This window comes from Mobula birostris, chromosome 16, assembly GCF_030028105.1.
Source record: "Mobula birostris isolate sMobBir1 chromosome 16, sMobBir1.hap1, whole genome shotgun sequence".
Taxonomy (NCBI): Eukaryota; Metazoa; Chordata; class Chondrichthyes; order Myliobatiformes; family Myliobatidae; genus Mobula; species Mobula birostris.
Window position 1 is genome coordinate 40,008,638 of NC_092385.1, and position 27,568 is coordinate 40,036,205.

The 27,568-nt window shown below is 42.3% G+C and overlaps 1 protein-coding gene across 3 annotated transcripts in view; it reads right to left on the minus strand.

Annotated features, from left to right (window-relative positions):
* shq1 (SHQ1, H/ACA ribonucleoprotein assembly factor) overlaps positions 1-27,568 on the minus strand; it is a 127,957-nt gene that overhangs the window by 50,839 nt on the left and 49,550 nt on the right. For all 3 annotated transcript variants that reach the window (XM_072280585.1, XM_072280586.1, XM_072280587.1), the window contains exons 6-10: positions 25,243-25,355; positions 12,304-12,443; positions 10,209-10,363; positions 9,250-9,303; positions 6,962-7,085 (exon numbers count right to left, since the gene is read on the minus strand). In XM_072280585.1, coding sequence (XP_072136686.1) covers positions 6,962-7,085; positions 9,250-9,303; positions 10,209-10,363; positions 12,304-12,443; positions 25,243-25,355 — 586 coding nt within the window. The remainder of the gene's footprint in view (positions 1-6,961; positions 7,086-9,249; positions 9,304-10,208; positions 10,364-12,303; positions 12,444-25,242; positions 25,356-27,568) is intronic.

The window sequence follows — 27,568 nt, forward strand, 5'->3', positions numbered from 1 at the left end:
AATGCACATTGATTCATAACAAGATAGAAAAAGTAATGGCACAAATAGAAATAAGTAGAATTCCAATTTTGTCTTTTTTTTACCACTTTTGTCTACTTGCAGATACACTTATGTTTGTATGTTCTGCCACCTCCTGGCACACTCTGGTCAGCAATACACATTTCACCACTTGCACTAAACACTCTGCCCTCCCTTGAGAATTTTCCAAGCTTTTCCTCACCTGAATCCTCTCCCACCTGAACTACTTTGATCTGCAGTTACCTTTTTGTTCCAATTCTCTAGGACACTGGTACAAATTCAATTCAAGTGAAGCCTATCTGAAGATAGTAACTCCCTCTTTTTCAAGTAATGGTATCAGTGCTCAGGAACAAAAACATATTTCTCTTATTCCAGCCTTTGAGCCATCCATTTAACACTCTTTGTTTAATCGTGAAGGGGATGGTGCCAGTGAACAACACAACCAACTGCAATGTCCTTCAGACAGCTTACGAAACTACTTCCTTTTTTTTATAATATGATACTGTTACTAAGTTGCGTGCAATTGGAACCTGTGATTTACATTTTGATGGCATGTTTTCAGGCCGATTGAGCAATCTGGCACTTTGTTGTCCCCGAGGGATTTTGGTGAGGTTTCGGGCGGAGTTTGTGGCTTAGAGGCCAAGAAGCCTGGAGATAGGGCGTGAGCCCACGATCGACTCCATTTCTTACCGATTAGAGATTCGACGAGGAAGACTGAAATCAACAGGGAAGAGGACGGATGGCTAGCAGTTGTTCAGCGCCATTGGTTGGCATTTGACCAGTCGCTCTCTCTCTCGCCGCTACTGGAGGAAGGTTCCTGTCTCTGACTGGTCCCTTTCCCCGTCGCTCAATGCTGCCAGCTTTGGGTCTTGTGCAAGGTTTAACTAACAGGGTTTGTGGATTAGACTCTACATTTCATGTTATATGTATTTCTGGTTTCTCCTTTTTTTATAAAATTGTTATTTTGTGCGATTCTGATCAGAGTGACTGGCTCTGTGGCCTGTAGTCAACAAACTACACAGCCTTAAACTGAACGGAACTGAACTGTAGATTCCTAGATTGGTTCAATGACTCTGTGCTTTGATATTTTATATTCTATGTTTTTCACTTGTTTTTTGCCATTTGCCATTTTACTGAGCATGGGGTATTTGATGTCTTCTTTGAATGGATTAGAACCATAGAACGTAACAGCACAGAGACAGGCCTTCTGGCCCTTCTTGGCCCATTTTTCTGCCTACTCCCACTGACCTGCACCTGGACTATATCCTTCAATACACCTCTCATCCATGTACCTGTCCAAAGTTTTTCTTAAATGTTAAATGAGCCTGCATTTACCACTTCTTCTGGCAGCTCATTCCACACTCCCACCCTCTGTCAAGAAGCACCCCCCCCCATGCTCCCCGTAAACTTTTCCCCCTTCACCCTTAACCCATGTCCTCTGGTTTTTTTCTCCCCTTGCCTCAGTGGAAAAAGCCTGCTCGCATTCACTCTATCTATACCCGTTATAATTTTATATACCTCTATCAAATCTCCCCTCATTCTTCTACGCTCCAGGGAATAAAGTCCTAACCTATTCAACCTTTCTCTGTAACTCAGTTTCTCAAGTCCAGCAACACCCTTGTAAACCTTCTCTGTACTCTTTCAACCTTATTAATACCCTTCCTGTAATTTGGTGACCAAAACTGCACACACCTCTTCTTTGTTTCCTGGCTGTCTGTGGGAAGACAAATCTCAGGGTTGTATATTGCATTAATAAATGTACTTTGAACTTTGATGACTCATTTCAATTTGCATATGGCTCAGGTAACAATCCAAAGGTATTACCTTTGTGGCTCTGCTTCTTGTCTGGGTGCATACACCATCAACAGAACTTCTTCTTTAGCCCTTCTTTATCGCTGAGTCCCACATGGACCAAGGCAGCTGGATATTTCTCCTCACATTCTAAATCTTCTCCAGCCCTGAAAAATGGTCTTAACTCTGCCACTGGATAAGACCACAGCCTTCAGGATGAACACTCACAGCAGCAGAGATCCCTATCCACCTCACCACCTATACTGTCCCGTCATTACGGAGTGCCTTTTCATTCCTACTGTTTGAACAGCACCATGGGTGCTGTGGTAACCTTACCTATCCTACCTCCACTCCTTACCCTTATCAACCTGACTAAAAGAACTTCTTCCCTTTTGGACAAGTACAAGCCTGAAGGCTTCTGCATCGTGACCTCTCAGATTCCCAAATATTCCTCACTCATAGTAAAGTCCTCCTCCCCCACAATACTTGGCCAATTCAACAGTACTTATTCTAATTGTGGGTAGGTGTACCCCTGATGCAGCAGTGCTGAATGTCAGAAATAGAGGTTTTTGAGCCTCTGAGCTACAAGCACTTAGGCCAACGTTCTCAGTAGTTTCCATCGGCTCCCATATACTACAGCCTGCTTTATTTATTAACTGAGTAATTACCTCATAGACCAGCTCTTGACACTTGCTAACTATAGCTTTGCCTAGTTACTAATATAATTTCAATATACTAGCTTTAATTAACTGTAAGCAGTGTATAACTTCCAGCCAACCACTTCAAGATATGAAACAAAAAAATTCTCAAATAGATGATCCCAGTCACCATCAGATCACTGAATTAAAAAATAAACCGTGTATTTTTAACAGTATTTTGACCTTGTCTCACCTATCAAAATCTACACTCTATAGATTCTCCACCCACAGCTAAAAGCACACATTCATTCATAGCAATGAATATTGACTTAGGAAAAGCAGTTTATCCAATTGGAACCAAATAACATAAAGGATGACTTTCACAAATTAGTAACAACATACATGCACATCTTTTCTTCTCCATTTTTCTACTTCTTGAAATAATAATGCTCTGTCTCTCAGACTTCACTTCAAATGGTGCCAGACAAAATCTACTCCTTTATAAAGTATTATACACATGAAAGCAGTTAACATTTCAATTAGCAGGTCGAAGTACATACCTACTGTCAGTCGTCACTCAGATAAACTGTAAGAGGAATGGACAGCTACAGCAGGGGGCGCTCCATCATCAGTCAATACAAGCAAGTTCACAGGATTATGCAGACAGGCTGCAAGACTACACTGTGCCCACAACCTAATCGTTGATTCAGAGACTTATGGAAAAAAGTGCATGGCTTTCAAACAAAACATCCAACTGTGCAATTCAATATTCTGAACAACATTTTGCCTCAAGCTCACAGCAGAATTTCTGAAAGAATCTCAGAACAAAGGCACACATACTAACAATGTGGCAATGATGCCAAATAATAATGTGAAACATGCATACTTGATTTGTCTTCAGTTCATGTTGCAACAATTATCCTACAGTTTAAATACAAATCTTTGTGGTCTATTTCTTGAAGGGATATGGACAGGCATGAATGGATCTGGCACACCTCTTGTGTTCTTGGAGGAATGGCAAAAGAGTTATGGCACTTGGTCACAGCCTCTGCCTGGGCATCATTTCATCATAAGAGAGAGAGAAGAAATTGCCTTTAAACTCCACAAGAGAGCATAGGCCATCAACTTTTTGCTGTTGATGTTTCTGTAGCAGCCAATTTCTTTTTTACGAGGTTGAGTTTCTAGCTCGGCACTTCAACCCAGCACGGATGGAAAGCGTGCACGGGAGCCAGCTGGATTCGAACTTAGGACCCTCCACCCCAAAGTCCAGCACTGATGCCGCTACGCCACCAGCCGGCTATTTCATCAAAAGGGCAATATATAAATACCTTTTAATTGACTAAGCTTTCATTGTTCAAAATGCAGCTAAATTTATTTGACTGAAGGATCACTGTAAGTCATTTATAAGTGATTTTTACACTGAGGACAATATATGATTTTATCTCATTTAGCAACACAGTATTCATAATCACAAGACAGAAAATAGAAATGCATTGCTTGTAGTTGTGAAATTGCAAACAGATTATCTTTATTACTTTAAAACTAAATATGTGACTGTGCCTGTGTATGGCACAGTTCAAGATAAAACTTACTTTGTTAATACAATAAACTTCAGTTTCTGCAACAATGAAATGAATGCCTTCCACTATTTAAGACAAGAACTCGAAGTTTGCACCTTTCATAATTTTAAAATCTTTGTTAAGACCCTGGGCAAGTTAATATATCTGGCTTTATTATAAAAAAGTTAAGCCACAAGAACTCCAAATTCAATACGAAGCATTGCTTTCAACATCCGACATCCAGTTTTGAAATTTAACTGAGATTTTAAACCATATTTTAATTGAATATTAATTGTCATATGCTCAATCAAGATAGTCTACTGGCACTTTGAATTGTTTCTACAAACAACCAAATCAAGACAAATTATATTCACAATTTTTAGTGTCATAAAAAATGTAAGGAGCTTTACAAAGCTGCAGTGGAAAACTATCAGAGCCTGATTAAATCAGTCAAGTCTTCAAGGTATATTTGTTGAAGAGACAGGGTAGGAGCTTGCCAGAGAATCATAGATGCATGAGAAGTCAAGATTTGAGAGGAGGAGGCCGTGCAAGGTTTGCAAGGAACTCTGCAGCTAGATGGTGATAGCCAAATGATTAACTGTCAGGTACTGAAGGGGGCTCACCTTGAAAATCAGAACCTAAAATTTAATGTTGATGAGTGATGAAGAGTTTTGATTAGCTGATCTTAACAAAAGGAGAAAGGGTAGCGCCTGTAGGTTGGTATAAAAAACATTAGAATAATTGAGACATGAGACAATGAACATACGAAAAAGGACTCCAGCAGTAGCACTGTGGCAATGGTGAGGGTGGAAGCTGGTAGGGTGAGTGACAGAGTTGTTACGGGTGCTTAAAGTTACATATCTGTCCAAAGCAATGAATGAACTTTTGAATGAATTGATCTTTTCAAACAGAAAAGCTGAGACATTTGCCAACTGAAAACAAAGCGTGGTCTCGCAAATATTATGAGTAGGGCTGTTGTGGCCTCACACGCACAACAGATTAATGGCATCAGAGATTGGACTGGCTCCAATGAAAAGCACTTACTGATTTTTGTCAGCAGGTTTTCTCCCACCAGGCTCCTGGCACTGATGTGCAAAGCTGGCAGGTGGGAACAGGCCCTCATGTGGCACCGTGGCGGAATTCCTGACGCTGTTGATGAGTGACTGGCTGCCAGGAGAGTTTCTGCCAGCCAGGCACTGCAGCACACAGCCAAAGTTGTGGCCTTCACTCAGATAAGCTTATGGACTCTGCTCTTGCCTGAGCCCCTCCCACTCCCACCTCTAGCCCCCCACCAACTCTCCAGCATGGGACGCTGTCCTTCAGTCATGCTCAATGCGGCGAAGAGTGGATTTTATTAGTCTGGACTGTCGCAAAGCCATCGGAACAGGTGGTAGCAAGTGGCCACCTGAACTTGGGATTGATTTTGTAATTAAAATGACAGGTGACAGATTCCCCATTAACAATAATTAACAGAATTTACTGCAGTTTAGCCAAGACTTTGACAACACTGAGAAAGAAGAGGATTCCAGAGACAGGGTGGTGAAGTAAAGCTGGTGTCATCAATGCCAAGGAGAAAAGAAACCTCAGGTCAGGCAGCATCTGCAGAGGGAAATGGACAGTCGCCATTTTGTGTGGAGACTCTTCCTCTGGACTGAGGGGAGAGAGCCAGTAAAATAAATTAGAAACCGGGCAAGGGGTGGGGCAAGAGCTGGATCTAGGGGAAGAGGGATGAAGGGTGATGGATGAGAGGCAGGGGGAAGAGGGATGAGAGGTAGATGGAGGGAGGAAGGACGGAAATTGCCACAGAGGCCAGGAGGTGGTAGGTTGAGGTAAGAGCGGCAACAGATGATGGGGAATCAGATAGGAATGTGATGGCAGTGTGGCACCTAATCTGGGAGATGGGGTGGGCAGATGGGAACAGTAGGAGGGTGCTCCCTCCTGTATATTCTTCCAGCGGAAGGGATGTTTGAGTGATGGGAGTGGGGTGAGGAGGGAAAAGAAACTGGGCGTGAGGTGGATGGGGGTGGGTTGGATGTGTGTAGAAGGAACTGGGTGGATGAGGAGGTGGGTGCTAGACAGGTGGGCAAGAAGAGAATTCGGTGTTCATGCCATGGGTTGTAGACTACCCAAATGGAATATGAGGCTTGCATTCGGCCTCCTGGCAGTGGAGAAGGCTGAAGAGCCTTCAGGTAGTTGTGGAAATGTCATCAATGTGCCGTATACAATATCTACAGATGATGTCTTGAATGTAATTCCACAGAAATGCAACGACAAAATTCTGTTCTGAAACAAAATCCTGTGGTTTCTTGAAATTAAAAAAAGCTAAAATATTTCTTTCACACTTAAAGTTTTACTAATAGGAACACCTTCAATTAAGTGTATTTAAGTCTTTGAGAAACTCGAGGGACGGAGCTTAGGAACTTTTGAACTACCTGTACAACCTGGCATTTTTGCAGTGTGAACTGAAGTCTCGAAGGTGCAGGACGGTTGTGGTGTGGTGCGTATGGGCCAAATCCAGGTGCTGGGGCCAAGGCCTGAGAGGTGAATCAGCTAATATTTGGCTGCGGGAGCAGACTTGGAGGTGATTTGAAAAGACCAGGGTGGAGGTGGTGAGGGCGCAGATCCAAGAGGTAGGACCAAGCTGATGACTGATTGAATTAAGCACTGGGCCAAATTGGAATGGTCGAATACGGGCTGAATCGAGGTGGGGGCCTAAGAGCTTATTGAAGCAACAGGACCCGGGAATGAGAGCAAGGAACGGCCTACTGTTTGATCGATTTAACCACCAGGCCAGATTGAAAAGGTCAGGGGTTGGGCTGGAGAGCAGCAGGCCTCTTCACCTAAACAGTACAACTAACAAACACAATTTCCATAACCAAAAGTTTATTGCTACTCATTATAACAATAAAATATTAAGACCAGGATTTTCAGTTTAATTCTACCAATACTTCTTACCCAACAGAAGTATTAAGACTGCATCCTCAATAGCTTTCAGAGCCAAGTGGAAATGTCGGTAAAACGGATAACACAAAACTCTTCTGCTGAAGGATACGATGACTTCCTGAAGAGAATGGTAAGTCTATATGAACAAAACAAAAATCCATGCTGATAACATTGACATATCATGACATTATAATTCATTCACTTTTTAGATAACTAGATTTATGAATATTGAGCACAACTTTCACTCAATGAAAATGGGTAACAATTTCTCTTTCTTAAAAATTGACTGAAATGAAAATTCAGTTCTATTAAGACCCAGACAAAAGTAGCACTTTTGCCTTACCTCACAAATGCATTGAGATGCAGACCTCATTGAAAAGTACAAAGTTATTATGGTGCTTTACACAGTAGATATATAGTTGTTGCTTTCCCTGACTGAGGAGTCTAGAACTACAGTCTAATTTCAAGGGGTCAGTCATTCAGGACAGAGACATGAAGAAACTCTGTACCCACAGGGCAAGTAGTCTTTGGAATTCTCCACCCAAGAGGGCCATGAAGGCTCAGTCACTGAGAATATTCACAACATTAAACCAATTGACTATAAGCTGTTATTCTTATCAAAGGATATTGGGCTAATTCAGGAGAGGGTTAATGAGGTTTAAAAAAAAATCATCCATCATCTCTAGGCGTTGCACAGACCAGGCCCTCATACCATGGTATGGGCTGCTGTAATCGCTCGGGAGAGGAGAGGCCGGAGGCAGTGTGGGAGATAGTGAGGTCCTTGTCAGCACACTGGAATCCCTGGTGAGTTGAGGGCTGGCTTGTCCCATCAATGCTGTCCTTCACTGTTCACTTGGCAGAAGATACACTGGATCTCATTTGTCTGCAATTGCACTACTGTGTGATGAGAAACTGCTGCTTGCTTGTTCTTGCAGAAACAGTGCTCCACGACCACATCCCATGCACCATCAATCTACAGGCCATGGGAGTCAGGCACTTGGGCTAAAAATTTTTCTGTGACTGTATGTTTTTCTGCTATCACTTCTATATTTGGGTGTGCAGTTGGTACTGTGCTTTGCAGCTTGGCCCCAGAGAAGTGCTGTTTTGTTTGGCTGTATTCATGTATGTGGTTGAGTGACAAATAAACTCAACTTGATCTCTCCAATCTACAATCATGGCCTCTCTTATTCACTCATGCAGCAAGGCAGTACTTACAAGCAAATCGATCTTCATTGTAAAATAAGGTACAACCTCAGTGTTAATTCTGAAAATGATCAGTGCTTGAAGATTTACCAGGAAGTCTGGATTGAACAATTCACTCAAGTTCAGGAAACCTTTCATTGATTAGTAAGCATCGTTCAAATCAAAGAGACTTCCAATGCTCCAGGTTCTGACTTTCAAGTACACAAGATACATGTGCTGATCAATTTGGTCCAACCTACTGGTAACTCAACAGATGATGCAATGCTTTAATTAATATTATCTAATGAGTATTTTTGGTGCTCCTGCAACTTGGATTTGAACTTTGTGCAGAATAAATAAAGGGAACTTGATGCACTTATTTTCCTTTGGTGAATTATGAAAACAGGAGCCTTTGTTTCACTCCCAACCTGTGGTTTATTACAGATTCAATGCATGCAAAGTTAAAATCAAGCAAGGGATTGCTTGAGTGAACAGCTGCGATATGGAGCATGAACAAAGCATCTGCTAAAATCCAAAAGTACAACTAAATGTAAGGGTAATGGAGGACACAAGTGAACCTGCCACAGTCAGTTTGCCAACAATCACTAACCTTGTTTACACATGCAGAACAAGCACTTGGGTATGATAAAACAAAAGCTGGCAGCCTTGGGCACGTAGCACTTTATCCTCAGGGAGAGATAATACACTGGGGGGGGGGGGAAATCCTGGCAGTTCAGGGGCCAATGAACATACGATTAAATATGCAGCTAACTGAATTCAGAAGCAAAGCCAACAAACAACATAACAGTTGTAACTGCCTCTCACTGCTCTATGCAATCCTCATAACAGCTCATAATGAAAGCATGACCAATCTTCAATGTATCTCTCCTGGTTTCTATCCAACTGTTATAGAGGCATTTGCCATCTGTCATTCCCGTTGATCAATGACTTATATCACGTTAATATTCATTTATGACCTTGTAACCACTATCACAGAAGGGGAAAGTATTGAAGGCAGAACACTTATTTGGCCAATGTGCATAATTCAGCACTCATAGATTGCATAACTTTTCCAAATGGTAGGAAACACAAAAGGCATTAAAAGTCAGTTCACTTACTTCAAGCCAACAAAGTGTTCCACTGAGTTTCCAGATGTTCCATGACGATTCGGTCTGAAAAAGGTAACAGTGAGAAAACAGAAGAGTTCATTAACAAGATTAGGTTATAAAGTTAAACTGATTGGACAGTAACTTGCACGGAATGCAGAAGTTTGTGAGGTGGGCTGGATGTGGGGGGGGGGGGAAGCTGCTGGAAGGAGTTAATGACAAACAGTAGACAGTAAACCCTTTTGAGTTTTTGAATGGAGTCCATGGTTATAAAAGTACACCAAAACTCATAAAGTAGTCTGTAATTGCTCAAAACTCCTGATCCTGAACTTGGCTCACTAATGCGAATTGGGGATATCAGGTATGTGGCTGGAAATGGATTTGGGGTTGGAAACAAAGGAGGTCAGGAACTTGGGTAGGCTTGTGAGGGTGTTAAGAGAAATAATATCCTACACTCCAGAAACCCTGCTTATCGATTTCTAGCAAAGTCCTGAGAGTGCCATTTATCCAGTTTTACCATAGCATTATTCTGTCTTGTGAAATACAATAACCAGAGATTCAAGTATATTTGTAATTCACACAAACTCTCAATCCACACATGAAATCACTCCGATTTGGTAAGCATAATAATTCATACCAATGTCACTTGAAGTTTGAGATTACAAGACATGGGTATAGAATGGGATTATCTGCTGATTTTCTACACTGAAACACACTCAAGTAATTCATAACAAGGAGCAAACTTGCATTAAGTACTATAAGCCTGAAAAAATATTTGAATAGCAGTTAGTTGATAAATAAATTGGTTGATGTTGACTTTGAAATGCCCAATATTGGCTGCAGGCATGAAAGGTCAGAAAAAAAAGAAAATCACATACCAACAGTGATATATCTCACTATAAGGAGCTCAAATTTCCTCTTTTCTTTTTATTGAAAAAAGGTCAACTATTTGAATGGGTGAGTTGACTTACATTTGTTTCCCCTTCAGTGCTGCGAACTTCATATGCATAGGCAAGCAGTATGTCAACCAGGCTGGTGAAGGCAATTTGACAAGAGCTTTTATCCAGCAGGTAGTTTCTGTTGGTAAATTTTCGCAGCTGCTCCTTTTCATGCTCGGAGAATTTGACTGAAAGCAAAGAATTGGATTTTATTCAATGCATCAATGAGCTTTGTAAGATGTTAATTAAAGCTTGTTTTAAAAGTTGCTTTTGTTTAATTATACTAGATTAGCAAGTACTTCAGTGAATTTAGACTTTATGTATCTGCTGGATGAATATCGTCATTTTCAAATTCCACAATTTATCCACAACAATAACCAAGATAACAAATTATCTGCAGAATACAGCCGATTCCAGATAACTGGGACTCATTGGGACCAGTACATTTTGACTCAATTAGCACAAAGTTTCATGGAAATAGTTAAAAAGTATATTAACAAAAAGACAAACTGAGTAAAGACAAACTGTATTCAAATGAAATACAGAACAAATTTGAACACAAGCATTATAAAACTGTGTATTAGTTCCTAATAGCTCTCAACAGAGGAATTCATGGCCTCAGTGTTCCTTTGGTTGTCCATAAATGAACAAAATCACCGCAGACACCTAGTACAGGTAATGTCTTTATTGTCTTCCGGAAAACAGTCAAAATAAAAGGACAAACTCATCAAAAATTACTGCTTTTTGAGTCGGCATGTGTCCCCTCAAATGTATAACTTAACACAAGCAAGTGCAACCGAAGCTGCTTAAAAACTGTCTGCTCTGGGCACAGTGTAGATCCCAGGGGCCACAACTGACGCTAGTTAGACTCAACACACATAGACAAAGTGCCGGAGGAACTCAGCAGGTCAGGCAGCAGCAACGGAAATGTAAACAGCTGACATTTCCTGCAGAGACCCTTCATGAAGTCCGATGACACTAGGTAGAAACTGTTTGGCCGCAGTCTCCTGTCCCAATGAGGAGGCATAGTGTCCAAAATAAATAAAAACCTACCCAGTCAATCACTTCTGCCAGCAAACTATATCACAATAATTGATGAAAATATTGGACTGTCACTTGTACCCATCACCATGTCATGGCTACTACTCTGGCTCTCAGTCTGATAAAATAACAATCTTTTAAATTCTCATTCTTGTTTTCAAGCATGAAGGATGAAACATAATCTGATCCACTAATCTTCTGCACTGTGCAAATACAATTAAAAAATGTTTTGCCTTCAAGTGCATTCGCTGCAGCTGGAGATCTTAATGTCAACATTTAGTCTGGAAATCAAATAAAATAATAGTGCACACACACTATTACTAAATTAATTACCCAATTTCAACACTGCATATAATAAGTAATGTTTTAACTTCCATTATTTGATTTTTAAATACCACTCCTTTATAAATGTGCAAAAGACGATCAATAAAATTTATTTTTTATCATTATTTTACTACTGAGTTTCAAATGATATCTTAAAAACAGTAACATTAGATCGCCTAGTAACTTTTTCATTAATGCTTGTTTATATTCCATGATACAACTCAAACAAACTATTTAGTCCATTTAGGGTGTGTTTAAAATATCACAATATTGTTCCTCAGCTATTTTCACTGGCAACTACTGAGATAATCTTGGAAGGAAGACTCTAAAATTGGTTGAACACTTGATCATTACACATGTAGCAGATTGCTTGTTTTAAAACCATCTGCTTTGTAATGCTGCAAGCCATTTCACAATAAAGTTTACAGCCGAGGGCTTGAAATTACACTAAGTAGCTTTCCCAGTAGGTGCAATTAATTACTGTTTGGCATGCCAAGGTCTGGAAAATGAATAATTTAATATAGATTAATATAATTTTGGAATTTCAATGCACTTTATGTAGGCCAAAGGCTAATTTTGGACCATACTTCTAATAATACATTTAGGCATAGAGTATAAAGTTAAATTCCTTCTTGTCTATTGCTGGAACAGTACCCGTCCAGAATTTCAACTGGATTAAGTGTGGCATTCGATGATAAGAAATGGTTAAACGTTAGTGATCAGCTTGTCTGTTGATTAACATTAGACACCATCAGCCACTCACCACACTGTCCTCTTGAATCTGTCAAATCATTTTCTTCAGTCTGAGTTTCTTTGGTACTTTCTTTTACCCTCTGAATGTTTTGCCACCAAGGTTCATACTTCAGCAAATGCTGAATGGCATCATCTTCAAAGAGATCAGCACTGGAAGTGGAAAGGGAGTCAAAGGATCTTAGTTGCCTTCTGTTTCAAAAGATGGCAAAGTCCTCAGGATTAACACTTTTGTAAAACTGCTCAAAAATCTTGTTAATAAATATTGTAGCTATAGTTTGAGTTCTGTAATCGTAGACAGTTTAAACATTAAGCACAAGATATTCTGTAGGTGCTGGAGATCCAGACTAACACAAACAAAATGCTGGAGGAACTCAGCAGGTCAGGCAGCATCTGTGGAAAGGAATGAACAGTCGACTTTTTGGGCAGAGACTGTTTATCAGGGCTGGCCCACATTAGGCCTACTCACTAGACTAGAGTAACGGTATAACCATATAACAATTACAGCACGGAAACAGACCATCTCGGCCCTTCTAGTCCGTGCCGAAATAAGCTGTTATATTATTGAGAAATGATAAGTTTCCAACTATGGGCTGAAAGGCACATAGTTTTTCCCCTGCCATTTTCTTTCCTACCAGATGCAAGCACCATCTTTTTTTGCAAACTGTAAAATACATATAAAAAAATACATAATAGATTAACCGCAGCTCCATAGTATTGTAATGATTGGCATCAAGAGCACATAACTGGTATGAACGAACAATCAGCAAATATTGAAGGGCTGAGAAATAAAACAGGTAAATGAAGTGCTTTGTTTTTAAATTCTTGATTTTAATTAATAATGCTTTAATAAATTTACATCAGCAAAAATAATTTTATTATTTTCATTAATTTCAATAACTTAATCAATTACTTAAATCTGTTTTAAACTGTTGTTAAATGTTAATTGACAAAGATTTTGAAAGAGTTGAAAATCTCTTGCTTGCTTAAGCTCCCTGCAGATCTTTAGGGCAGTCCATCTGTAGGATTCAGGATTTACTCCACTTCAAGGAACTGGTTCTTCCACTGAGGGACAAGTAGAGTCACAAACACAGAGTGCACTGGCACAAATCACCTGGGTGGGAGTGGGAGGGTCAATCAGGCCAACGTAACAATTTTTAAGACACATTTGCCCAGGAATTTAGCCCTGGTCACTGGCACCAATTGGTCATGAAATGTGTGCTACAATAACTTCAAAACAATTGAATTACGGGTACAATTCCAAAGCCAAAGTACGTTTGTTGTATTTTTAAGGCCTGAATGTTCAAATATGTTGAGATTGGTGTCACTGAACCCGTAACATGGTATTATGTGAATTTCTAGTGAATACTTATGCTTCATACGTGCCAGCTGGCGATGCAGTGACATCAGCACTGGATTTCAAGGGGAATGGCCCAAGTTCGAATCTGTCCAGCTCCTTGCATGCTTTCCATCCATGTTGGGTTGAGCATCGAGCTAGCAACTTGGCCTCATGAAAAACAGTCAAATGCTACGGAAAGGGCAAAAATGCCGCTTGATGTACCACAAGGTGTGAAAATTGAACAACACACACAAAATGCTGCTGGAACGCAGCAGGCCAGGCAGCATCTCTAGGAAGAGGTACAGTCGACTTTCCGGGCCGAGACCCTTCGTCAGGACTAACTGAAAGAAGAGCTAGTAAGGGATTTGAAAGTTGGAGGGGGAGGGGGAGATCCAAAATGATAGGAGAAGACAGGAGGGGGAGGGATGGAGCCAAGAGCTGGACAGGTGATTGGCAAAAGGGGATACGAGAGGATCATGGGACAGGAAGCCTGGGGAGAAAGAAAGGTGGAGAGGAGCCCAGAGGAAGATGGAGAGCAGGGAAGGAGTTATTGTGAGAGAGACAGAGAGAGGAAAAAAAAGGAATAAATAAATAAATAAGGGATGGGGTAAGAAGGGGAGGAGGGGCATTAATGGAAGTTAGAGAAGTCAGTGTTCATGCCATCAGGTTGGAGGCTACCCAGATGGAATATAAGGTGCGGTTCCTCCAACCTGAGTGTGGCTTCATCTTGACAGTAGAGGAGGCCATGGATTGACATATCAGGATGGGAATGCGTGTGGAATTAAAATGCGTGGCCACTGGGAGATCCTGCTTTCTCTGGCAGACAGAGCATAGGTGTTCAGCGAAATGGTCTCCCAGCCTGCATCGGGTCTTGCCAATATATAGAGGGCCACATCGGGAGCACCGGACACAGTATATCACCCCGGCCGACTCACAGGTGAAGTGTCGCCTCACCTGGAAAGACTGTCTGGGGCCCTGAATGGTGGTGAGGGAGGAAGTGTAAGGGCATGTGTAGCATTTGTTCCGCTTACAAGGATAAGTGTCGGGAGGGAGATTGATAGGAATGGATGGGGGGGGACGAATGGACAAGGGAGTCGCGTAGGGAGCGATCCCTGCGGAAAGCGGGGTGGGGGGGGGAGGGAAAGTTGTGCTTGGTGGTGGGATCCCACTGGAGGTGGCAGAAGTTACGGAGAATTATACATTGGACCCGGAGGCTGGTGGGATGGGAGGTGAGGACAAGGGGAACCCTATTCCTAGTGGGGTGGCGGGAGGATGGGGTGAGAGCAGATGTGCATGAAGTGGGAGAGATGCGTTTGGGAGCAGAGTCGATGGTGGAGGAAGGGAAGCCCCTTTCTTTAAAAAAAGGAAGACATCTCCTTCGTCCTGGAATGAAAAGCCTCATCCTGAGAGCAGATGCGGCGGAGACGGAGGAATTGCGAGAAGGGGATGGCATTTTTGCAAGAGACAGGGTGAGAAGAGGAGTAGTCCAGATAGCTGTGAGAGTCAGTAGGCTTATAGTAGACATCAGTAGATAAGCTGTCTCCAGAGATAGAGACAGAAAGATCAAGAAAGGGGAGGGAGGTGTTGGAAATGGACCAGGTAAATTTGAAGGCAGGGTGAAAGTTGGAGGCAAAGTTAATGAAGTCAACAAGCTCAGCATGCATGCAGGAAGCAGCGCCAATGCAGTCGTCGATGTAGCGAAGGAAAAGTGGGGGATGGATACCAGCATAGGCTTGGATCATGGACTGTTCCACAAAGCCAACAAAAAGGCAGGCATAGCTGGGACCCATACAGGTGCCCATGGCTACACCTTTAGTTTGGAGGAAGTGGGAGGAGCCAAAGGAGAAATTATTAAGGGTACGGACTAATTCCGCTAGATGGAGGAGAGTGGTGGTAGAGGGGAACTGGTTAGGTCTAGAATCCAAAAAGAAGCAGAGAGCTTTGAGACCTTCCTGATGGAGGATGGAAGTATATAGGGACCTGACATCCATGGTGAAAATAAAGCGGTGGGGGCCAGGGAACTTAAAATCATTGAAAAGATTCAGAGCGTGAGAAGTGCCACGAACATAGGTAGGAAGGGATTGAACAAGGCAGTATAAAATAGTGTTGAGGTATGCAGAAATGAGTTCAGTGGGGCAGGAGCAAGCTGAGACAATGGGTCTACCCGGACAGGCAGGTTTGTGGATCTTGGGTAGGAGATAGAAACAAGAAGTGCGAGGTGTGGGAATTATAAGGTTGGTGGCAGTGGATGGGAGATCCCCTGAGCGGATAAAGTCGGTGATGGTGTGGGAGACAATGGCCTGGTGCTCCTTAGTGCGGTCACGATCGAGGGGTAAATAAGAGGAGGTATCCGCGAGTTGTCGCTGTGCCTCGGCAAGGTAGAGGTCAGTACACCAGACTACAACAGCACCCCCCTTATTGGCGGGTTTAATAATAAGGTTAGGATTAGTGCAGAGGGAGTGGAGAGCAGAGCGTTCCGAAGGAGTGAGGTTGGAATGGGGACAAGGTGCAGTGAAGTCGAGACGATTGATGTCCTGTCGGCAGTTAGCGATAAAGAGATTCAGAGCAGGCAGAAGACCAGAGCGGGGTGTCCATGAAGAGGAGGAGGGTTGAAGACAGGAGAAGGGGTCATCAGTGGGGGTGGAAGAGTCCTTGCTGAAGAAGTAGGCTCGAAGATGGAGCCAGCGGAAGAAGAGTTCAGCGTCATGGCGCACGCGGAACTCGCTGAGGTGTGGGCGGAGGGGGGACAAAGGTAAGGCCCTTACTGAGGATAGAAAGCTCTGCCTCAGAAAGTTGAAGGTCGGAGGGGATGGTAAAGACCCGGCACGGATGAGAAGTGGGATCAGAGGGGGTGGGGGGGAGGAGGCTGGTGGTATCAGTGGAGAGGAGAGGGTTGGGGTGAGAGGAAGATGGAGCCTCTGAGGGTCCAGGAGCTGAGGGTGGGATCTGAAGGAGACGGGATTGCAGAGTATTGGTGGGGGAAGAGGAGACGCAAGTCACAATAGCAGCATGTGAAGACCCGGCCTGGAGTTCAAGGCTGGAGTCGCAGTTGGAAGTTGCACAATCGCTCTGAAGGTGTCCATGGTCGTTGGAACCCGCATTGATGGTGCTGGAATCCGGGTTTTGAATACGCCCTGGGTTGGTAGAGCTGCCGAGCTGGACGGCGGGGGCCGCAATCCGAAGTTCATGCCTGCTAGCGTTGGAGCCAGCAGGCTCTGGGGTCTGCAGATGGAAGATCTTGTGATCCTTGCCCAACATGACAAAGTCAAAGAAATGGCAATTGCACGCATGGATCTGACGGAGGATGAAATAACGGGCAGGTCCATTACGAACTGCGAAGAAAATGTCCCGGAGGTGTGGAAGGGACTTGGATAGGGACGCCAGGTACCTCCTCATAGCGGAGAGTGCTGCTCTCAGAGCTCGACGAGAGAAACAACGGGAGGCAGAGTCAATTAAATGTGAGTACCTGGGATCCTCAGAAGGTCCAAATTGAGAGGCTCGAAAACGAATCCTAAAGCCAGCTGGAGTAAATTGGCAGCGGAGACACGTTCCAAGGAAGGATATATGGCTGTAGTAACGGGTCTGGGACAAAATGTGGTCTAAAAGTTGAAGGGCTGAAGAAATTATAGATGGGGAGCAGTGAGAGAGGGTTTCACTAAACTCCCATCGAAGAGAAGATTTGAATTTCTTCAGTATAGGCATCACTGGAAGAGGCTTCGCAGTAGTGAATTTAAAAACGCAAACATGAGGAAACCTGCAGATGCTGGAAATTCAAGCAACACACACAAAATGCTGGTGGAACGCAGCAAGCCAGGCAGCATCTATAGGAAGAAGTACAGTCAACTTTTAGGGCTGAGACCCTTTTTCAGGACTAACTGAAAGAGATAGTACGAAATTTGAAATTGGGAAGGGGAGGGGGAGATTCAAAATGATAGGAGAAGACAGGAGGAGGAGGTACACATGCTTCAGGTATACGTGCACACAATAGGACATTTGAAATCACTACTTACAAAGTACACTAGCAATTCTCCTTTAAGTTTCAAGCTACAATAACTCAGATTGTGAGTAAGAATTTATGATTTTAACCAAGGCAATATATCATTGTCAAGTGTAGCATGTCAAACAAGAGAAAGGCTTGTAAATTAAACTTAATGAAATTAATAAACTGCTTACGAATCCCAGGTTGAGAAAAGACCTGATTAAAAGAAGCATAATGCAACAATGAAATTAACGTACAGAATTGGCTAAAGTGAGTCTAACACTATCGAGTTCAAGTTTATTGTCATCAAACATCATGAAACAATGTTCCTCCAGACCCAGGTGCCACTGCAGACAGCTCATTCCATACTCTCACCACCATCTGAATGCAGGAATTCCCATTAAATACTTCACTTCACCCTTAACCTATAACCTCTAGTTCTAGTCACACACAACATCAATGAAAAAATCCCGCTTGCAATTACCCTATTTATACCCATCATAGTTTTGTATACTTTTATCAAATCTCTTTTCATTCTCATTTGTTCCAGGGAATAAAATCCTAACCTATTCAACGTTTCCCTATAACTCAGACTCTTACATCCCAGCAAAATCCTTGTATTTTTTCTCTGAACTCTTTCAATCTTATTGATACCTTTCTTGTTGGTAGGTGATCAGAACTGCACACAATTATTCAAATTAGGCCTCACCAACATCTTAAACAACTTCAACAAAAACATCCCAACTCCTGTACTCAGTAGTATAACTTTATGAAGGACAATGTGCCAAAAGCTCTCTTTATGATCCTATCTACCTGTGACACTACTTTCAAGGAATTATGGATCAGTATTCCTTGATACTTTTTGATAGCACCAATTTCAATATTCAGGGCTTGAAAATGCTCCAAACGTACTCTGGAGTTCCCCTGATTTAAAAATAGAGTAATAGAGATGCCCACTGTCTAAGATATACAGTACCTGACCAACAACTCAACTGATGAGAGGACAACGTCAATTTTAACTCTGCAGGTTTTGTCAACAATTTCTAAAATAAGGTTCACTTGCAAAAATTACAATAAGTACACCAGAAAATACTAAAAAAGTATGAAGAATGAACTCCAAAAACTGAGATATTCGTGATTCACTTCATTAAACAAAAACATGTACCAAACTAAAGTGATGACATTAAAAATTGTTCCCATTAATCTTTAAGACAGATTGCCAACAGAAGTCCATGCTTGTTAAGCTTTGTAAGTATGACCCAGAGACAGGGAGGGCCACACACACAAATAACATCTGTATGGATTTTTTACCCCCCTGAACATGAGACCAGTAATGATAGATGTCTGTGCTTAATTGGCCATGATCTCCTTTTGTTAAAGGGCGTTATAGAACATTCTCCATATCAAAGATGTCATAATGGACATTTAATAAAGATTTGTACATGTGGAAGACTGAGAAGGTAAAACTTTATTCGATTCATTCCTGACAGAATATTTAAATCACAGTCTAGTAAAGCTAACAATGCAAAATTGTGCACAGCCTAATATAAAAAAAAGGATAACAAAAAAATGAATCCTATCACCTACAAACGTTTGTATTTGTTCTTCCTCTCTGCCTTCCAATTCTGAAATGGTCATTGAGCTCATGAACACTTCCTCACTTCTTTAAAATTATTATTTGTTTTTGAACTATATGCAATTTTACTACTTAATATTTATACTTACTGCAATAGATTTATTTTTCTATATGATCATGTAGTGCATTGTACTGCTGCCACTAAGTTAACAAATTTCATGACATAAAGCTAGTGATATTAAACATGATTCTGATTCTAACCTTTCTGTCCTTCAGCTAACTCTGAGCAACTCAGTGCAAGGCTACTAGCAAAACAATCAAGGTGACTTCAATCAAGAAATAGAGAAAACCCTTGGAATTTTATTCTCATCTTATATTTGCTGAAAAGCAATTGGACTAGTACCTGAATCAAAATAGTTAAGGACTGCCCTGCATATTGAAGACAGGACTGCAGAGTTTATGTAATTGAATATTTCTTATCAAGATCAAAACCTTTGACCAGTCTGAGAGCATAAGATATAGAAGCACAATTAGGCCATTTGGTCCATCGGGTCTGCTCCACAATTTCATCATGCCTGATCCAATTTTTTGCCTTCTCCCCATATTCCTTTATGCCCTGACCAATCAAGAATCTATCAACCTATGCCTTAAATATACATAAAACTTGGTCTCCACAGCTGCCTGTGAAAAAGAATTCCAGAGATTCACTACTCTCTGGTTAAAGAAATTCCTTGTCATCTCTGTTCTAAGAGGACATCCCTCTATTCTGAGGCTGTATCCTCTGGTCTTAGATTCTCCCAACATAGAAAACATCCTCTCCACATCCAATCTGTCAAGGCCTTTCACCATTCAACAGGCTTCGATGAGGTCACCCCGCATTCTGGGAATTCTAGTGAATACAGACTCAACCTGCTAATTAACCTTCAGGGAATCCTGCACAAGGATTCCGAAGTCCTTCTGCACCTCAGTTTATTGTATTCTCTCTGCATTTAGAAAATAGTCAACCCTTTCATTTCTTCTATCAAAGTGCATGACCATGCACTTCCCAACACTGTATTGCATCTGTCATTTCCTTGTCCATTCTCCTAATCTGTCTAAGTCCTTCTGTAGCCTCTCTACCTCCTCAAAACTACCTGCCCCTCCACCTATCTTCCTGGTGTCTGCAAACTTTGCAATAAAGCCATCAATTCCATCATCCAAATCACCGACATAAAAGAATCGGTCACAAAATAGACCCCTGTGAAATAGCACCAGTCACCGCAGCCGAACAGAAAAGGCTCCTTTTATTCCCACTCTGTGTCTCCTGTCAATCAGCCACTGCCTAATCGATGCGAAAATCTTTCCTGCAACACCACAGGCTCGTAGCTTGTTAGGCAGCCTCATGTGCAGCATCTTGTTAAAGGCCTTCTGAAAATCCAAGTACACAACATCCAATTGATTCTTCTTTGTCTATCCTGCTTGTTACTTCTTCAAAGAATTCCAATAGATTTGTCAGGCAAGTATTTCCTTTGAGGAAACCATGCTAACTATAGCCTGTTTCATCATGTGCCTCCAAGTACCCTGAGACCTCATCCTAAATAATCGATTCCAACATCTTCCCAACTACTGAGGTCAAACTAACTGGCCTATTGTTTTCTTTCTTCTGCCTCTCTCCCTTCTTGAAGAGTGGAGTGACATTTGCAACTTCCCAGTCTTCCAGAACCATTTCAGAATCTAGTGATTCTTTAAAGATCATTACTAATGCCTCCACGATCTCTTCAGCCACCTCTTTCAGAAGTCTGGGGTGTATACCGTCTGGTCCAGGTGATTTATCTACCTTCAGTCCTCTCAATTTCCCAAGAACCTTCTCTCTCGTCATGGTAACTTCACACACCTCATGCCCCCTGACAGCTGGAACTACGACCATACTGCCAGTCTCTTCTACAGTGAAGACTGATACACAAAACTTATTCAGTTTATCAGCTATTTCATTGTCCCCCATTATTACCTCTCCAGCATCGTTTTCCAGTGGTCCGATATCCACTCTCCCCTCTCTTTTATGCTTGAAGTATTTGAAGAAACTTTAGGTATCCTCTTTAATATTATTGACTAGCTTGCTTTTGTATTCCATTTTTACCTTCTTAATGACTTTTTTAGTTGCCCTTTGTTTTTTTTAAAGCTTCCTAATCCTTTAACTAATATTTACTCTATTATTGGCCCTCTCTTTGGTTTTTATGCAACACACATCAAAGTTGCTGGTGAACGCAGCAGGCCAGGCAGCATCTGTAGGAAGAGGTACAGTCGATGTTTCAGGCCGAGACCCTTCGTCAGGACTAACTGAAGGAAGAGTGAGTAAGGGATTTGAAAGTTGGAGGGGGAGGGGAGATCCAAAATGATAGAAGACAGGAGGGGGAGGGATGGAGCCAAGAGCTGGACAGGTGATTGGCAAAAGGGGATACGAGAGGATCATGGGACAGGAGGTCCGGGAAGAAAGACAGGGGGGGGGGGGGACCCAGAGGATGGGCAAGAGGTATATTCAGAGGGACAGAGGGAGAAAAAGGAGAGTGAGAGAAAGAATGTGTGCATAAAAATAAGTAACTGATGGGGTACAAGGGGGAGGTGGGGCCTAGCGGAAGTTAGAGAAGTCGATGTTCATGCCATCAGGTTGGAGGCTACTCAGACGGAATATAAGATGTTGTTCCTCCAACCTGAGTCTGGCTTCATCTTTACAGTAGAGGAGGCCGTGGATAGACATGTCAGAATGGGAATGGGATGTGGAATTAAAATGTGTGGCCACTGGGAGATCCTGCTTTCTCTGGCGGACAGAGCGTAGATGTTCAGCAAAGCGGTCTCCCAGTCTGCATCGGCTCTCGCCAATATATAAAAGGCCACATCGGGAGCACCGGACGCAGTATATCACCCCAGTCGACTCACAGGTGAAGTGTTGCCTCACCTGGAAGGGCTGTTTGGGGCCCTGAATGGTGGTAAGGGAGGAAGTGTAAGGGCATGTGTAGCACTTGTTCCGTTTGCACGGATAAGTGCCAGGAGGGAGATCAGTAGGGAGGGATGGGGGGGACGAATGGACAAGGGAGTTGTGTAGGGAGTGATCCCTGCGGAATGCGGGGGGGGGGGGGGAGGGAAAGATGTGCTTAGTGGTGGGATCCCGTTGGAGGTGGCGGAAGTTACGGAGAATAATATGTTGGACCCGGAGGCTGGTGGGGTGGTAGGTGAGGACCAGGGGAACCCTATTCCTAGTGGGGCGGCGGGAGGATGGAGTGAGAGCAGATGTACGTGAAATGAGGGAGATGCATTTAACAGCAGAGTTGATAGTGGAGGAAGGGAAGCCCCTTTCTTTAAAAAATGAAGACATCTCCCTCGTCCTAGAATGTAAAGCCTCATCCTGAGAGCAGATGCGGCGGAGACGGAGGAATTGGGAGAAGGGGATGGTGTTTTTGCAAGAGACAGGGTGAGAAGAGGAATAGTCCAGATAGCTGTGAGAGTCAGTGGGCTTATAGTAGACATCAGTGGATAAGCTGTCTCCAGAGGCAGAGACAGAAAGATCTAGAAAGGGGAGGGAGGTGTCGGAAATGGACCAGGTAAACTTGAGGGCAGGGTGAAAGTTCTATCCACGGCCTCCTCTACTGTAAAGATGAAGCCACACTCAGGTTGGAGGAACAACACCTTATATTCCGTCTGGGTAGCCTCCAACCTGATGGCATGAACATCTATCCACGGCCTCCTCTACTGTAAAGATAAAGCCACACTCAGGTTGGAGGAACAACACCTTATATTCCGTCAGGGTAGCCTCCAACCTGATGGCATGAACATCGACTTCTCTAACTTCTGCTAGGCCCCACCTCCCCCTCGTACCCCATCTGTTACTTATTTTTATGCACACATTCTTTCTCTCACTCTCCTTTTTCTCCCTCTGAATATACCTCTTGCCCATCCTCTGGGTCCCCCCCCCCCACTTGTCTTTCTTCCCGGACCTCCTGTCCCATGATCCTCTCGTATCCCCTTTTGCCAATCACCTGCCCAGCTCTTGGCTCCATCCCTCCCCCTCCTGTCTTCTCCTATCATTTTGGATCTCCCCCTCCCCCTCCAACTTTCAAATCCCTTACTCACTCTTCCTTCAGTTAGTCCTGACGAAGGGTCTCGGCCTGAAACATCGACTGCACCTCTTCCTACAGATGCTGCCTGGCCTGCTGCGTTCACCAGCAACTTTGATGTGTGTTGCTTGAATTTCCAGCATCTGCAGAATTCCTGTTCTTTGGTTTTTATACTGGCTTTGACTTCTCTTGTTAGCTACGGTTGTGTCATCTTTCCTTGGGAATACTTCTTCCACTTTCTGATGTATATATCCTGTATATCTTCCGAATTGCTTCCAGAAATCCCAGCCATAGCTGCTCTGCCATCATCCTTGCCAGTGTTCTTCTCCAATTAATTCTGGCCAACTCCTCTCTCATGTCTCTGAAATTTCCTTTACTCCACTGTAGTACTGATACATCTGACTTTAGCTTCTCCTTCTCAAAATTCAGGGTGAATTCATTTATATTTTGATAACTTGGCCCTAAGGATTCTTTTACCTCACGCTCGCTAATCAATTTTGGTTCATTGCACAACACCCACTCCAGAATAGCTGATCCTCTAGCGGGCTCAACCACAAGGTGCTCTAAAAAGTCATCTCATAGGCACTCTAACAATTCCCCGTCCTGTAATCCAGCACCGACCTGATTTTCCCAGTCTACTTGCATATTGAAGTACCCCATGACTATTGAAACATTGCCCTTTTGGCATGCATTTTCTATCTCCCATTGTAATTTGTAGGCCACATCCTTACTACTCTTTGGGGATCTGTATACAATTCCCATGAGGGTCTTTTTACACTTGCAGTTCCTTAGCTGTAGCTACAATGATTCAACACCTTCCAACCCTATGCCACCTCTTTCTAATTTGATTTCATTTTTTAGCAACAGAGCAACGATGTCCCTCTGCCTTCCTGCCTATCCTTTCGATAAAATGTGTATCCTTGGACATTATGCTCCCAGCTATAATCTTTCAGCCATGATATCATACCTGCCAATCTGCAACTGTGCTGCAAGTTCACCTACCTTATTCCGTATTCTGCACGCATTCAGATACAACACCTTCAGTCCTGTGTTCACCCTTTTCGATTCTGTCACACCATGCTCAACCTTTTGATTCCCAACTTTGTCTGAGGTCTTACCAACATCTGCCTCCACAACCTCTCCACTAACTGTTTTGGCACTCTGGTTCCCATCCCCCTGCAGCTCTAGTTTAAACTCCACGATGCAGCATTAACAAACCTTCCTGCTAGGAAATTAGTCCCCCTCCAGTTCAGGTGCAAACCATTACTTCTGTACAGGTCCCACCTTCCCTGGAAGAGAGCCCAATGATCCAAAAATCTTATGCCGTCCCTACTATATCAACTTCTTAGCCATATATTAAAATGTATCATCTTCCTAGTTCAGGCCTCACTAGCACAGGCCATGGGTAGCAATCCTGAGATCAGAACCCCAATGGTCCTGCCCTGTAACTTAGCACCTAACTCCCTGAACTCCTTATTCAGAACCTCGTCACTCGTCCTTCCCATGTCATTGGTACCTACATGGACCATGACTTCTGGCTGTTCACCCTTCCACTTAAGAATGCTGAGGAAAAAACTTGCGCTTTTCTTTCTGTGTGTGAAGCCTCTCTTTGCTGAATCTTGAAGAGCTGAAGCATTAAGAGCTAAAGACTGAAAATATTTTGTGAGGTGTACATAAAACACAATTGGCAAAATTTATCAGTGAATAAATGTGAGGAAGGGAGAACAGATGGGAAATCAAGAACAAGAGAAAGACAGGACAATGAACATTTATTTATACAGCACCTTTCTGAGAGAAAAATACTAAGGCAAAGAAAAAAGGAAAAATTAAAATGATCGTAAGTAAAACAAATATGATTATGACAGTAATCACCAAAAAGAAAAAAAGATTAGCTTTAAAAATCATTAAATCACCATTGTGCTGATATCCTACAATAAAAATTAAGTTACTAATTTCTGTGTTTCACTTACAGATAATGGTCAGAGTCAAACTTGGCCTCTTCAGCAGCCAGACGTCTCTGCCGACGTTCCACTGGAGTTGTGCTATCAGGTTCCTTCAGGTCAATCACATCGCTGAGCTCATTCTGGTGAAGCAAACAAAACAACCGTGACGAATGGAAGCCCGAGGAGACAGGCATCCTCTTTACTATTCTACACTGCAAAAGCAGTTGCTAAAATGGAATCTTTAAATTGCTAGAACCTTAAATCCATGTTGGAAATAATCCAGCGGAGCAGCCAGTAGGACATTAAAGTTTCTGTCCTGAATACAAACTCGGCAGACTTTGAAATAAAGAAGTACTTTTCCCACAAGGGGTTTTTTTTTAAGCAAATAAACAGCAAAAATTAGCTCAGGAGACAGGAGTTGAGAACAGTGCTAGAAACAGCGAAAGCTTAACTGACTAGCACGAGACTATCATAATGCTTGTCCTTCAAAAGGTTATGTTAGACCTGTTTATCAATAATTCACAGGCCATCAGCAGGAGAGAATTACAAGTTATGTTGTTTGTTTTGCTCATCAGGCTACTGCTACATGTTTAAAAGCAAAACATACAGTAAGTGACCATTCTAAAAACTGTCTTTAGATATCAAGAGAATGCATGGTGTGCGCAGCAAGTTTGGGGATTTTGTGTGTTACCAACTGTCTGGATTGGAGATTTACCATACAGAGGGAAAACAAAGAAGAGATCACAATCACAATTTTATGGTAAGGATATTTGCCTGTTAATACCCAAGATTAATTTCGCAACCTGGAAATAAAACAGATATTGAGAGCATGCACATCGGACTAAATTTTATTCCTTCGAGCAATCGATATTTTCATAAATTGGTAGAAAGCCCACAACAACATCACTGTATTGTTAAACTTTTTCTTTTAATGGACAGAATCCAAATTATAGGTAAAATTCTAAATGCACACTCCAATACACAGACTGCTAAGAGACTTGGCTAGATCGTGTAAATTAGGTATTACCAAACGTTTAAAAGAAACAGCTCCACAGCTTTTCTACATACAAGCAACTCCTTAGAAGTCAGTGACTTTGACAAGCAATCAACATGAACACTTCCAAACCCTTTTAAGTATTCTGTTTTTAGATATAAATAATTCTTGCATTACATTGGATATTTTGCTTTTGCACAGTCCAACAACTAAAAGAGAAGGAATAATTACAGTTTTACAGATTACTTTCTCTGGTGTGGGGTGTAGAGCACAGTAGATTACTTTAACTGTGGTGACAGCTCACAGCTCCTAAATTTTTGCAGGAGGCTGAACTCATGATTCTTCCGTGCTCCTCATCTTAAAAAGGATGTGCTGAAACTGGAGAGGTTGCAAAGGAGGTTCACAAAAATGATTCCAGGATTGAATGACTTGTCATATGAAGAGCGTCTGACAGCTCTGGGTCTACATTCACTAGAATTCAGAAGAATGAGTGGTGACCTCATTGAAGCCTATTGAATGATGAAAGGCCTTGATAGATTGGATATGGAGAGGAAGTTTTCTATGTTGGGAGAATCTAAGACCAGAGAGGACAGCCTCAGAATAGAGGGATGTCCTCTTAGAACAGAGATGACAGGAATTTCTTTAGCCAGAACATAGAGAATCTCTGGAATTCTTTATCACAGGCAGCTGTGGAGACCAAGTTTTATGTATATTTAAGGCAGAGGTTTGATCGGTCAGGGCATGAAGGTATATGGGGAGAAGGCAGGAGATTGGGACTGAGAGGAAAATTGGATCAGCCATGATGAAATGGCAGAACAGACTCAATGGGCCAAATGGCCTAATTCTGCCTGCATCTTACGGTCTTATGCTGACATATGGCTTTCTCTAAGGATTCACAATCGAGGGAGGGATGACGTTACTGAAGTGCATCAGAGATTTGTACGACATGATAGTGTTATGACAAATTCAACACGACTTCAGAGCAAAGGTACTACAGATAATATCAAGAGGATTAAAATGCTGCACTGGGTGAAGCAAATGTATAATCAGTGGTTTACTTTTTACACATGAACTTGCAGATCATAAACACACACAGAATGTATGAGAAATATGACATATTCTTATGTGATAACAAGAAATAAATGGCAATTTCCTGGCTAAAATGTACTTTGGGGTATCCTGGTCCTGTGAAAGGCACAAAAAAAGCAAAAATTTTCTTTTGATCTGCAAGATCCTGCAAATGAACTATGAACATTATAATGCCTATAATAAATCTTTATCATTCAAGGAAGTCATTTACATTTTTTTTCCACATAAATTTCTTTTACTGGTTTCTCAATTATTCCTGCTTCAATTCTC